Source organism: Carassius gibelio, chromosome B18 (assembly GCF_023724105.1).
Source record: "Carassius gibelio isolate Cgi1373 ecotype wild population from Czech Republic chromosome B18, carGib1.2-hapl.c, whole genome shotgun sequence".
Taxonomy (NCBI): Eukaryota; Metazoa; Chordata; class Actinopteri; order Cypriniformes; family Cyprinidae; genus Carassius; species Carassius gibelio.
In genome coordinates, this window is record NC_068413.1 from 16496343 (window position 1) to 16508842 (window position 12500).

A 12500-nucleotide genomic window follows, 5' to 3' on the forward strand; every position below is an offset into this window, starting at 1 on the left:
GTATGAAGTCCAACGTCAAGCGTTTTCATCCAGCTTCCTTTTCATAATTATTGAAGCTGTAAAAAAGAAGCCTCTAATATGACAAACACTACTTCCACTCTGTAAAGTGATATATTTGGATCTTGACCCATTGGCTTTTTTTAACTGCCAATACGAAGTCTAAAGGAAATGTGAAAATATTTGATCTGAATTTAAAATAACACTCCTTCGAGCCGGAATTGAACCAGCGACCTAAGGATACCCAACAACTCATCTACAGTCCTTCGCTCTACCAGCTGAGCTATCGAAGGATGGAAAATTGTAAGGCACGAAAAGTTTCCAAGAAAATCAGACATCCGTACCTCTTGAGGTTATTGGGAAAAGTAGGCTCCTTATTGGGGTGAATGCATCAACGGCCATGCAAAGGAAGCAATAACCTGCTTTTTAAGTCCTTGTGACGCAACGGTAGCGCGTCTGACTCCAGATCAGAAGGATGCGTGTTCAAATCACGTTGGGGTCAAGCCATCTCTTCTTTACATTAAAAGTATGAAGTCCAACGTCAAGTGTTTTCATCCAGCTTTGTTTTCATAATTATTGAAGCTTGTAAAAAAGAAGCCTCTAATATGACAAACACTCCTTCCACTCTGTAAAGTGATATATTTGGATCTTGACCCATTGGCTTTTTTAACTGCCAATACGAAGTCTAAAGGAAATGTGAAAATATTTGCTCTGAATTTAAAATCACACTCCTTGGAGCCGCAATCGAACCAGCGACCTAAGGATACCCAACAACTCATCTTCAGTCCTTCGCTCTACCAGCTGAGCTATCGAAGGATGTAACGCATAAGGCACCAGAAGGTGTCAAGAAATTCAGACATCCGTACCTCTCGAGGTTATTGGGAAAAATAGGCTCCTTTTTGTGGTGAATGCGTCAACGGCCATGCAAAGGAAGCAATAACCTGTTTTTTAAGACTTCGTGGCGCAATGGTAGCGCGTCTGACTCCAGATCAGAAGGTTGCGTGTTCAAATCACGTCGGGGTCAAGCCGTCTCTTCTTTACATTAAAAGTATGAAGTCAAGCGTTTTCATCCAGCTTCGTTTTCATAATTATTGAAGCTGTAAAAAAGAAGCCTCTAATATGACAAACACTACTTCCACTCTGTAAAGTTATATATTTGGATCTTGACCCATTGGCTTTTTTAACTGCCAATACGAGTCTAAAGGAAATGTGAAAATATTTGATCTGAATTTAAAATCACACTCCTTCGAGCCGGAATTGAACCAGCGACCTAAGGATACCCAACAACTCATCTACAGTCCTTCGCTCTACCAGCTGAGCTATCGAAGGATGGAAAAAGCGTAAGGCACGAAAAGTTTCCAAGAAAATCAGACATCCGTACCTCTTGAGGTTATTGGGAAAAGTAGGCTCCTTATTGGGGTGAATGCATCAACGGCCATGCAAAGGAAGCAATAACCTGCTTTTTAAGACCTTGTGACGCAACGGTAGTGCGTCTGACTCCAGATCAGAAGGTTGCGTGTTCAAATCACGTCGGGGTCAAGCTGTCTCTTCTTTACATTAAAATTATGAAGTCCAACGTCAAGTGTTTTCATCCAGCTTTGTTTTCATAATTATTGAAGCTTGTAAAAAAGAAGCCTCTAATATGACAAACACTCCTTCCACTCTGTAAAGTGATATATTTGGATCTTGACCCATTGGCTTTTTTTAACTGCCAATACGAAGTCTAAAGGAAATGTGAAAATATTTGATCTGAATTTAAAATCACACTCCTTGGAGCCGGAATTGAACCAGCGACCTAAGGATACCCAACAGCTCATCTACAGTCCTCCGCTCTACCAGCTGAGCTATCGAAGGATGGAAAAAGCGTAAGGCACGAAAAGTTTCCAAGAAAATCAGACATCCGTACCTCTCGAGGTTATTGAGAAAAATAGGCTCCTTTTTGTGGTGAATGCGTCAACGGCCATGCAAAGGAAGCAATAACCTGTTTTTTAAGACCTCGTGGCGCAACGGTAGCGCGTCTGACTCCAGATCAGAAGGTTGCGTGTTCAAATCACGTCGGGGTCAAGCCGTCTCTTCTTTACATTAAACGTATGAAGTCCAACGTCAAGTGTTTTCATAATTATTGAAGCGTGTAAAAAAGAAGCCTCTAATATGACAAACGCTCCTTCCACTCTGTAAGGTGATATATTTGGATCTTGACCCATTGGCTTTTTTTAACTGCCAATAAGAAGTCTAAAGGAAATGTGAAAATATTTGATCTGAATTTAAAATCACAATCCTTCGAGCCGGAATTGAACCAGCGACCTAAGGATACCCAACAACTCATCTACAGTCCTTCGCTCTACCAGCTGAGCTATCGAAGCATGGAAAAATTGTAAGGCACGAAAAGTTTCCAAGAAAATCAGACATCCGTACCTCTTGAGGTTATTGGGAAAAGTAGGCTCCTTATTGGGGTGAATGCATCAACGGCCATGCAAAGGAAGCAATAACCTGCTTTTTAAGACCTTGTGACGCAATGGTAGTGCGTCTGACTCCAGATCAGAAGGTTGCGTGTTCAAATCACGTCGGGGTCAAGCCGTCTCTTCTTTACATTAAAATTATGAAGTCCAACGTCAAGTGTTTTCATCCAGCTTTGTTTTCATAATTATTGAAGCTTGTAAAAAAGAAGCCTCTAATATGAGAAACACTCCTTCCACTCTGTAAAGTGATATATTTGGATCTTGACCCATTGGCTTTTTTTAACTGCCAATACGAAGTCTAAAGGAAATGTGAAAATATTTGATCTGAATTTAAAATCACACTCCTTCGAGCCGGAATTGAACCAGCGACATAAGGATAGCCAACAACTCATCTACAGTCATCCACTCTACCAGCTGAGCTATCGAAGGATGGAAAAAGCGTAAGGCACGAAAAGTTTCCAAGAAAATCAGACATCCGTACCTCTCGAGGTTATTGGGAAAAATAGGCTCCTTTTTGTGGTGAATGCGTCAACGACCATGCAAAGGAAGCAATAACCTGTTTTTTAAGACCTCGTGGCGCAATGGTAGCGCTCCTGACCCCAGATCAGAAGGTTGCGTGTTCAAATCACGTCGGGGTCAAGCCATCTCTTCTTTACATTAAAAGTATGAAGTCCAACGTCAAGCGTTTTCATCCAGCTTCCTTTTCATAATTATTGAAGCTGTAAAAAAGAAGCCTCTAATATGACAAACACTACTTCCACTCTGTAAAGTGATATATTTGGATCTTGACCCATTGGCTTTTTTTAACTGCCAATACGAAGTCTAAAGGAAATGTGAAAATATTTGATCTGAATTTAAAATAACACTCCTTCGAGCCGGAATTGAACCAGCGACCTATGGATACCCAACAACTCATCTACAGTCCTTCGCTCTACCAGCTGAGCTATCGAAGGATGGAAAATTGTAAGGCACGAAAAGTTTCCAAGAAAATCAGACATCCGTACCTCTTGAGGTTATTGGGAAAAGTAGGCTCCTTATTGGGGTGAATGCATCAACGGCCATGCAAAGGAAGCAATAACCTGCTTTTTAAGTCCTTGTGACGCAACGGTAGCGCGTCTGACTCCAGATCAGAAGGTTGCGTGTTCAAATCACGTTGGGGTCAAGCCATCTCTTCTTTACATTAAAAGTATGAAGTCCAACGTCAAGTGTTTTCATCCAGCTTTGTTTTCATAATTATTGAAGCTTGTAAAAAAGAAGCCTCTAATATGACAAACACTCCTTCCACTCTGTAAAGTGATATATTTGGATCTTGACCCATTGGCTTTTTTAACTGCCAATACGAAGTCTAAAGGAAATGTGAAAATATTTGCTCTGAATTTAAAATCACACTCCTTGGAGCCGCAATCGAACCAGTGACCTAAGGATACCCAACAACTCATCTTCAGTCCTTCGCTCTACCAGCTGAGCTATCGAAGGATGTAACGCATGAGGCACCAGAAGGTGTCAAGAAATTCAGACATCCGTACCTCTCGAGGTTATTGGGAAAAATAGGCTCCTTTTTGTGGTGAATGCGTCAACGGCCATGCAAAGGAAGCAATAACCTGTTTTTTAAGACTTCGTGGCGCAATGGTAGCGCGTCTGACTCCAGATCAGAAGGTTGCGTGTTCAAATCACGTCGGGGTCAAGCCGTCTCTTCTTTACATTAAAAGTATGAAGTCAAGCGTTTTCATCCAGCTTCGTTTTCATAATTATTGAAGCTGTAAAAAAGAAGCCTCTAATATGACAAACACTACTTCCACTCTGTAAAGTTATATATTTGGATCTTGACCCATTGGCTTTTTTAACTGCCAATACGAGTCTAAAGGAAATGTGAAAATATTTGATCTGAATTTAAAATCACACTCCTTCGAGCCGGAATTGAACCAGCGACCTAAGGATACCCAACAACTCATCTACAGTCCTTCGCTCTACCAGCTGAGCTATCGAAGGATGGAAAAAGCGTAAGGCACGAAAAGTTTCCAAGAAAATCAGACATCCGTACCTCTTGAGGTTATTGGGAAAAGTAGGCTCCTTATTGGGGTGAATGCATCAACGGCCATGCAAAGGAAGCAATAACCTGCTTTTTAAGACCTTGTGACGCAACGGTAGTGCGTCTGACTCCAGATCAGAAGGTTGCGTGTTCAAATCACGTCGGGGTCAAGCCGTCTCTTCTTTACATTAAAATTATGAAGTCCAACGTCAAGTGTTTTCATCCAGCTTTGTTTTCATAATTATTGAAGCTTGTAAAAAAGAAGCCTCTAATATGACAAACACTCCTTCCACTCTGTAAAGTGATATATTTGGATCTTGACCCATTGGCTTTTTTTAACTGCCAATACGAAGTCTAAAGGAAATGTGAAAATATTTGATCTGAATTTAAAATCACACTCCTTGGAGCCGGAATTGAACCAGCGACCTAAGGATACCCAACAGCTCATCTACAGTCCTCCGCTCTACCAGCTGAGCTATAGAAGGATGGAAAAAGCGTAAGGCACGAAAAGTTTCCAAGAAAATCAGACATCCGTACCTCTCGAGGTTATTGAGAAAAATAGGCTCCTTTTTGTGGTGAATGCGTCAACGGCCATGCAAAGGAAGCAATAACCTGTTTTTTAAGACCTCGTGGCGCAACGGTAGCGCGTCTGACTCCAGATCAGAAGGTTGCGTGTTCAAATCACGTCGGGGTCAAGCCGTCTCTTCTTTACATTAAACGTATGAAGTCCAACGTCAAGTGTTTTCATAATTATTGAAGCGTGTAAAAAAGAAGCCTCTAATATGACAAACGCTCCTTCCACTCTGTAAGGTGATATATTTGGATCTTGACCCATTGGCTTTTTTTAACTGCCAATAAGAAGTCTAAAGGAAATGTGAAAATATTTGATCTGAATTTAAAATCACAATCCTTCGAGCCGGAATTGAACCAGCGACCTAAGGATACCCAACAACTCATCTACAGTCCTTCGCTCTACCAGCTGAGCTATCGAAGCATGGAAAAATTGTAAGGCACGAAAAGTTTCCAAGAAAATCAGACGTCCGTACCTCTTGAGGTTATTGGGAAAAGTAGGCTCCTTATTGGGGTGAATGCATCAACGGCCATGCAAAGGATGCAATAACCTGTTTTTTAAGACTTGTGGCGCAATGGTAGCATGTCTGACTCCAGATCAGAAGGTTGCGTGTTCAAATCACGTCGGGGTCAAGCCATCTCTTCTTTACATTAAAAGTATGAAGTCCAACGTCAAGCGTTTTCATCCAGCTTCGTTTTCATAATTGAGGGCTTGAGACGAAGAACCATATAAGTCCATATTTTAAATTTTTGAATAATACATTTTTTTTTAATTTGGACTGAATATTATATTACTTTTTTTTTTTTTTACTTGAAGATAGACAACAAAAGCTTCCCAATTCTAATGAGACTGGATTTTTTAGTATCAATCTTAAAAATAAAAAGTTAGAGTAATTTACATTTCTGGAATTTGGAAGAACAGTGTATGTCCAGTTAATGTGGAATAACAGTATAAGTCCAATTAATCATATCAATTTAAACCACTGGAGATTTGATTCCTTTATCTTAGTTTTAATACAGTAACAGAACCTTAAAGAAAATATTAAGCATTTCTTTCTTTCAATTTTTTTTATTTTTTGCCAACGTAAATCACAGAACAAAAACGCGGACAATACGGTACGAACAATGAACAATACATAGGCCTACTTATAGTACAGAAAATAAACGTCAGTACAAACAAACCGTACATACAATAAACAATAAATACAAACAATAAACAGTAATAATGGTAAACAATACATATTTACAATAGAGACATACATCATCTTCATTCCATGCTGGTTCTATATGCTAGTTTACCATATACGTCTTCCTTTTTTTGGTTCTAAATAAAATAAAATAAATACCTATATATTCCTATTATACAACATAAGATAAGGCATACAAGATAAGCTACAACTACTTTTATGATTAATTTCACACAACATACACAATATATCCCACCTTTCCCTGCACATGACCTACACATACCAGGCTACTCTTCACATTCTAATGTCCCATAAAATGCTTGGGCCTCCGCTGGCATGTAGGCTAGCATTTTCATAAGGTCACGGTGCTTCTCCTTCTTGATGGGCAAAGGGTCTTCGTAAGCACGAGCATACGTGGTGGAGAACAAGGGAGCTGGAGGTGGTTGATTCTTCCTCTGTTTGGTGATCAGCCAATGCTTCCATCCCTCGTAGAGGCTGTGGCTCCCTTTTGTGTGGACACACCATGGATCAGTAGCTGAAATCATGATTCAACAAGAAATTCAATAATGATTCTTCCTTCACACACATATCCCCAACACTGTTAATCTCAGAAAACCAGTTTAGTTTTAGTCTAGTTCTTTAGTTCTTTACCTGTCACTTTCAACCACAGCATGGATGTGATTAGGAAGCCAGGTGGATGCTTTAATGTTGCATCAGGGAGCTGCCTGAAGTCCGCACATTTCATCTCAATTACTTTAAATGGATGCAGCTGCCTGGCTCCACGGATCATCTCGGCGACATTGCTGGGGGTGTGGAGTGTGGACACCTTACGCCTCTTGTCCAGCGTGGCAAATGAACAGTCACAGGGAAGGAAGGAGTGACCAGACACCATGAACTTCTGCTCTATCTGACTGAAGTACCCTCTAGATACGAGTAGGGCCATGAGGTTTAGGACTCGCCAGTTGTTGTTCTGCCCACAGCATCGGTCACTATAGATGATGAGCTTCCGTTCCTTTGCCTGGACTAGGGGAGCGAAAGATGTTTCTGCCCACTTCAAAAGACAGCTTGCCACCTCGATGGAACCTCTGTGAGCGATGCCCTCATGCCAGAGGCACATTGTAGGAGGTTTGTCAGTGCCCATCTCCTGGATACAGAGGTTGTAGTTGGCCAGCTGCCGTTGATAGTACACGTTGGAGTGTGTCAGGTTTGGCGTGTACACTACCCCCTGCATGTCGATACAAATGACATGGCAGTCATCATTGGCTTTGGCCCACTCTGTGTCAGCCTGCAACTGGGTGTATGCTTTTTCGGCTTTCCGGTGGTGAAGCTCACTCTTGGCTGTGATCTTCAACCTTTCTCCATCTGTTGTAGTAGCTACTAATTTTGAGAACAGGGCGTCACATTTTGCACAAGTATCACTTCTTGGCTGCCCAAAACTGAGGTTTTGCTGCTTGAAGATGTCCCTATAGAGCCAGAACTTTGCAGTGGATGCTGGATTGCTTTCCTTGTACAGGCGGAACATGCGGAGCAGGTTTAAATCAGGGCTCAGGTACTCCCTCTCCACATCTCCCTTCATCCGTGAGTAGTGGTTCGGTTGGCGTGGGAAGCTCAGGATGTGCTCTCTTATCCCCTCTCTCACTGCAGGATGAATGCTATGAGGCCTAAAAAATAAACAACACAACTCATGAACAAGGGAAATATAATAAACTATGCTGGTCTGTTTTGCACAATTGCATTGTTTCTGTGACAATAAAATTTAATATAATTGTAAACTTTTCTCTAAACTATAGGATTTTGTTTTTCACAAACAATCATTAATGGGATTCTCAGGATTTAGCATTAAGCTTTGTATTAGTAGAAAACCAGTAGTATTTTCGAATTACCATGCTTTCCTCCCTCATATCCCCCTGAGATGAGAGATTTATGTATTTTTTGTCTGGAAAAAATCCTCATATGACGCAAAAATTGTCATTGTTTACATGCACACATTTTGTTTCAATCTAACTGAATTCATTCTGATTGGTGAATCTGAATGTAGTGTTTACATGAACGCTAAACATGTGATCGATTGATGTGTGCGTTTTAGCATTGCTAAGAAAATTCCTGCTCCTCCGTGAGAGATACGAGACCGGTGCGTCTCACAGGTGTCGCTCATCAGTAATCACGCCACCGGCCTTGCGCCGTTCTCCCGCGGCCCTCAGTCTCGTCCTGCTTGCCACAGTAAACACAATGAATGGCAACTGTAGAATGCAAAAGCCTAATCCCGGACATTTTGGCCGATCTCGAAATCCCGGGATCATACATTACATTTGCATAGCACTTTACCTCTGATATCGATCTCAAAGTGCAAAAATATGTTTCCTGACTGGGCAACAACAGTGAGCTGAATCCTAACCATTACAGTTTGTGCATGCTGGCGTTATAGGGTGGCAAGGCACCCGACGCCCTATAATGCCAGCGTCAAGTGCACCATTAGATCAGGGAATGTTGTAGGGCAACTGATGCTGACATTGGTGCAGCTTTAAAAACTAATAGGACGAGAGCATGAGGTCCTTCCAGGATTTTTTTTTTTTACCTGTTCTTATGTTTTCCTCTGAAGTCCTCTAATGGAGACCTGACTACCTGCTCTGTTCCCTCAGACTGACTGCCTAACTTTTCTTGAATAACCTTTTCAAAGATAAGTAACTTTAAATAAATATGTTATGGACAATGTATCTAATTAAAATCATACATGTAATAAAAAGTTAACAAACGTAAAAAATTAGGCTGTTTAAAACTTGCCTGTAGGCGACTGTTGGTCAGTTGAAAGACTGACATAAATGTGAGCTTACAAACAGCAAGTCTTTGACCTCCTTGTTGCACATGGTACTTGAAGGTGTACTTATTCTTAGTATTCTCAGTGTTGGGCCCACGTGGTCGTCTGCGACTCACCTTGTGCTAGAAGTAAAAAGACATATTGGGATGATCAGTGATCAGGCACATGTGCAGTCTTAGTGAATTAAAGGCATACAGTAGTATTCAATTCACTGGTTATTTTATGGGCCTACATTGTAATGCATTGCATACTGTTGACATGATATGGTCATGAATTGCTTAAGTTAGCATACCTGCTCCAAACCAGAGAGAATGATAGCCTGCTGCCTCTCATAAGAGACAGCATAAAACTCTGTGAAGAGCTGGAGTTTTCTTTGGTCTGTTAGGCTTGAACACTGCCTGGGACTCCTTGCATGCCTTTCCCTTAACAGAAACAGTCACATTAGCGTTTTTGTTTTTTTGAGCTATAAAACACTAGAGCTATTAGCAGCTATTAAGGTTACTAGCTAGAATGTATAACAGCTTACACAATCAATGCATTTTTTTTATTATTACCTTTTTTTTCATTTATTTTTATTATTTATTAAATAACAAGTAACAAACATAGCATAGCATACAATATTACAAAAACAAAGTGTTACATTAAATGGTAACAGGGATCCAAAAATTATATCAAAATATTTTAAACACGTCAATGACTTTTTAACCAATTTCAGTGAAGACATAAAGCAGTCAAATTCTACTCTAAACATCTTAAAGATTGGGGATGAATTTACATATGTTTGTTTATGTATATAAAATTCTGCCAGCAGTGCTTATAACAAAATCAATGAATGGTAAAAAAAAAAAAAAAAAGCCTAACATTACTGTAGACGCAGCTGGGCTGGTGTTACAGACGCACCTAAAGCGTTTCGATTCATTTCTCCGTGATTATGAGGAGTAGAGAGACATGTTTAAAACGTCCCCTGAATCCTAATTTTCTCAGCTTTCATACGACATGACTTGAAGCTTTAAAAAGAGTGAGCTATATGAATGAACTGTAGTAGACGATGACCCTCTGTCTGTAACCGCTAACTTTATGTAGATACTTTGTATACGGTTTTTCACTCACCTCTTTTGGTGGACTTTTTCCTCGTTTTTGCTCTCCTCTCCGGTTCACATATGGTTTCCCAGCATCCCTCAGAGACTTCCTTGCCCTGTCCTTCCATTCATTCATGTTCGCTCTCCATTTTTTGCCGACGTTTTGTCTATTAATGTCCGCAGCGGACATGAAAGCAACCGGCGTCTCCATTTTTCGTTACTGGACATAAACGGTTTTTCCGCGTGAGACTATTTTAAAATTTTAAATTCAGAGTTTTGGTCGCGCGAACACCCCCCAAAGTGATTCTGTATACAAAGTGGCACACATACATTGAAGTCACATGGTTATCTCAATTTTTGTTTTTTTGGACTTATACGGTTGTTCGTCGCATGAATACAATTATTGAAGCTGTAAAAAAGAAGCCTCTAATATGACAAACACTACTTCCACTCTGTAAAGTGATATATTTGGATCTTGACCCATTGGCTTTTTTTAACTGCCAATACGAAGTCTAAAGGAAATGTGAAAAATATTTGATCTGAATTTAAAATCACACTCCTTCGAGCCGGAATTGAACCAGCGACCTAAGGATACCCAACAACTCATCTACAGTCCTTCGCTCTACCAGCTGAGCTATCGAAGGATGGAAAAATTGTAAGGCACGAAAAGTTTCCAAGAAAATCAGACATCCGTACCTCTTGAGGTTATTGGGAAAAGTAGGCTCCTTATTGGGGTGAATGCATCAACGGCCATGCAAAGGAAGCAATAACCTGCTTTTTAAGACCTTGTGACGCAACGGTAGCGCGTCTGACTCCAGATCAGAAGGTTGCGTGTTCAAATCACGTTGGGGTCAAGCCATCTCTTCTTTACATTAAAAGTATGAAGTCCAACGTCAAGTGTTTTCATCCAGCTTTGTTTTCATAATTATTGAAGCTTGTAAAAAAGAAGCCTCTAATATGACAAACACTCCTTCCACTCGGTAAAGTGATATATTTGGATCTTGACCCATTGGCTTTTTTTAACTGCCAATACGAAGTCTAAAGGAAATGTGAAAATATTTGATCTGAATTTAAAATCACACTCCTTCGAGCCGGAATTGAACCAGCGACCTAAGGATACCCAACAACTCATCTACAGTCCTCCGCTCTACCAGCTGAGCTATCGAAGGATGTAAAAAGCGTAAGGCACGAAAAGTTTCCAAGAAAATCAGACATCCGTACCTCTCGAGGTTATTGAGAAAAATAGGCTCCATTTTTGTGGTGAATGCGTCAACGGCCATGCAAAGGAAGCAATAACCTGTTTTTTAAGACCTCGTGGCGCAACGGTAGCGCGTCTGACTCCAGATCAGAAGGTTGCGTGTTCAAATCACGTCGGGGTCAAGCCGTCTCTTCTTTACATTAAAAGTATGAAGTCCAACGTCAAGTGTTTTCATCCAGCTTTGCTATCGAAGGATGTAACGCAGAAGGTGTCAAGAAATTCAGACATCCGTACCTCTCGAGGTTATTGGGAAAAATAGGCTCCTTTTTGTGGTGAATGCGTCAACGGCCATGCAAAGGAAGCAATAACCTGTTTATTAAGACTTCGTGGCGCAATGGTAGCGCGTCTGACTCCAGATCAGAAGGTTGCGTGTTCAAATCACGTCGGGGTCAAGCCATCTCTTCTTTACATTAAAAGTATGAAGTCCAACGTCAAGTGTTTTCATCCAGCTTTGTTTTCATAATTATTGAAGCTTGTAAAAAAGAAGCCTCTAATATGACAAACACTCCTTCCACTCTGTAAAGTGATATATTTGGATCTTGACCCATTGGCTTTTTTTAACTGCCAATACGAAGTCTAAAGGAAATGTGAAAATATTTGATCTGAATTTAAAAGCACACTCCTTCGAGCCGGAATTGAACCAGCGACCTAAGGATACCCAACAACTTATCTACAGTCCTCCGCTCTACCAGCTGAGCTATCGAAGGATGGAAAAAGCGTAAGGCACGAAAAGTTTCCAAGAAAATCAGACATCCGTACCTCTCGAGGTTATTGAGAAAAATAGGCTCCATTTTTGTGGTGAATGCGTCAAAGGCCATGCAAATGAAGCAATAACCTGTTTTTTAAGATCTCGTGGCGCAACGGTAGCGCGTCTGACTCCAGATCAGAAGGTTGCGTGTTCAAATCACGTTGGGGTCAAGCCGTCTCTTCTTTACATTAAAAGTATGAAGTCCAACGTCAAGTGTTTTCATCCAGCTTTGTTTTCATAATTATTGAAGCTTGTAAAAAAGAAGCCTCTAATATGACAAACACTCCTTCCACTCTGTAAAGTGATATATTTGGATCTTGACCCATTGGCTTTTTTTAACTGCCAATACGAAGTCTAA

General features: G+C 40.6%; 1 protein-coding gene and 17 non-coding genes across 18 annotated transcripts; 10 read left to right on the forward strand and 8 right to left on the reverse strand.

Moving 5' to 3' along the window:
- Window positions 1-203: 203 nt before the first annotated feature.
- Window positions 204-290, reverse strand: trnay-gua (transfer RNA tyrosine (anticodon GUA)). Its single transcript is given in 2 exon segments — window positions 204-239; window positions 254-290. It is a non-coding gene; the product is annotated as a tRNA-Tyr (tRNA).
- Window positions 291-726: 436 nt separating this feature from the next.
- Window positions 727-813, reverse strand: trnaf-gaa (transfer RNA phenylalanine (anticodon GAA)). The gene is given in 2 exon segments: window positions 727-762; window positions 777-813. It is a non-coding gene; the product is annotated as a tRNA-Phe (tRNA).
- A 136-nt stretch (window positions 814-949) lies between these two features.
- trnaw-cca (transfer RNA tryptophan (anticodon CCA)) lies at window positions 950-1021 on the forward strand. Its single transcript has one exon. It is a non-coding gene; the product is annotated as a tRNA-Trp (tRNA).
- Window positions 1022-1239: 218 nt separating this feature from the next.
- On the reverse strand, window positions 1240-1326 carry trnay-gua (transfer RNA tyrosine (anticodon GUA)). The gene is given in 2 exon segments: window positions 1240-1275; window positions 1290-1326. It is a non-coding gene; the product is annotated as a tRNA-Tyr (tRNA).
- A 663-nt stretch (window positions 1327-1989) lies between these two features.
- On the forward strand, window positions 1990-2061 carry trnaw-cca (transfer RNA tryptophan (anticodon CCA)). Its single transcript has one exon. It is a non-coding gene; the product is annotated as a tRNA-Trp (tRNA).
- A 437-nt stretch (window positions 2062-2498) lies between these two features.
- Window positions 2499-2570, forward strand: trnaw-cca (transfer RNA tryptophan (anticodon CCA)). The gene has a single exon. It is a non-coding gene; the product is annotated as a tRNA-Trp (tRNA).
- Window positions 2571-3023: 453 nt separating this feature from the next.
- trnaw-cca (transfer RNA tryptophan (anticodon CCA)) lies at window positions 3024-3095 on the forward strand. The gene has a single exon. It is a non-coding gene; the product is annotated as a tRNA-Trp (tRNA).
- Window positions 3096-4068: 973 nt separating this feature from the next.
- On the forward strand, window positions 4069-4140 carry trnaw-cca (transfer RNA tryptophan (anticodon CCA)). The gene has a single exon. It is a non-coding gene; the product is annotated as a tRNA-Trp (tRNA).
- A 218-nt stretch (window positions 4141-4358) lies between these two features.
- trnay-gua (transfer RNA tyrosine (anticodon GUA)) lies at window positions 4359-4445 on the reverse strand. The gene is given in 2 exon segments: window positions 4359-4394; window positions 4409-4445. It is a non-coding gene; the product is annotated as a tRNA-Tyr (tRNA).
- Window positions 4446-5108: 663 nt separating this feature from the next.
- Window positions 5109-5180, forward strand: trnaw-cca (transfer RNA tryptophan (anticodon CCA)). The gene has a single exon. It is a non-coding gene; the product is annotated as a tRNA-Trp (tRNA).
- Window positions 5181-6529: 1349 nt separating this feature from the next.
- On the reverse strand, window positions 6530-9122 carry LOC127977100 (uncharacterized). The gene is made up of 3 exons (XM_052581777.1): window positions 9024-9122; window positions 6894-7903; window positions 6530-6777 (listed from the first exon to the last, which is right to left on the reverse strand). Exons 2-3 carry the CDS (start codon window positions 7816-7818, stop codon window positions 6530-6532), a joined length of 1173 nt encoding a protein of 390 aa, XP_052437737.1. The 5' UTR covers window positions 7819-7903; window positions 9024-9122.
- Window positions 9123-10693: 1571 nt separating this feature from the next.
- trnay-gua (transfer RNA tyrosine (anticodon GUA)) lies at window positions 10694-10780 on the reverse strand. The gene is given in 2 exon segments: window positions 10694-10729; window positions 10744-10780. It is a non-coding gene; the product is annotated as a tRNA-Tyr (tRNA).
- Window positions 10781-10918: 138 nt separating this feature from the next.
- trnaw-cca (transfer RNA tryptophan (anticodon CCA)) lies at window positions 10919-10990 on the forward strand. The gene has a single exon. It is a non-coding gene; the product is annotated as a tRNA-Trp (tRNA).
- Window positions 10991-11218: 228 nt separating this feature from the next.
- Window positions 11219-11305, reverse strand: trnay-gua (transfer RNA tyrosine (anticodon GUA)). Its single transcript is given in 2 exon segments — window positions 11219-11254; window positions 11269-11305. It is a non-coding gene; the product is annotated as a tRNA-Tyr (tRNA).
- Window positions 11306-11444: 139 nt separating this feature from the next.
- Window positions 11445-11516, forward strand: trnaw-cca (transfer RNA tryptophan (anticodon CCA)). The gene has a single exon. It is a non-coding gene; the product is annotated as a tRNA-Trp (tRNA).
- A 198-nt stretch (window positions 11517-11714) lies between these two features.
- Window positions 11715-11786, forward strand: trnaw-cca (transfer RNA tryptophan (anticodon CCA)). Its single transcript has one exon. It is a non-coding gene; the product is annotated as a tRNA-Trp (tRNA).
- A 228-nt stretch (window positions 11787-12014) lies between these two features.
- trnay-gua (transfer RNA tyrosine (anticodon GUA)) lies at window positions 12015-12101 on the reverse strand. Its single transcript is given in 2 exon segments — window positions 12015-12050; window positions 12065-12101. It is a non-coding gene; the product is annotated as a tRNA-Tyr (tRNA).
- Window positions 12102-12240: 139 nt separating this feature from the next.
- trnaw-cca (transfer RNA tryptophan (anticodon CCA)) lies at window positions 12241-12312 on the forward strand. Its single transcript has one exon. It is a non-coding gene; the product is annotated as a tRNA-Trp (tRNA).
- Window positions 12313-12500: the final 188 nt, after the last annotated feature.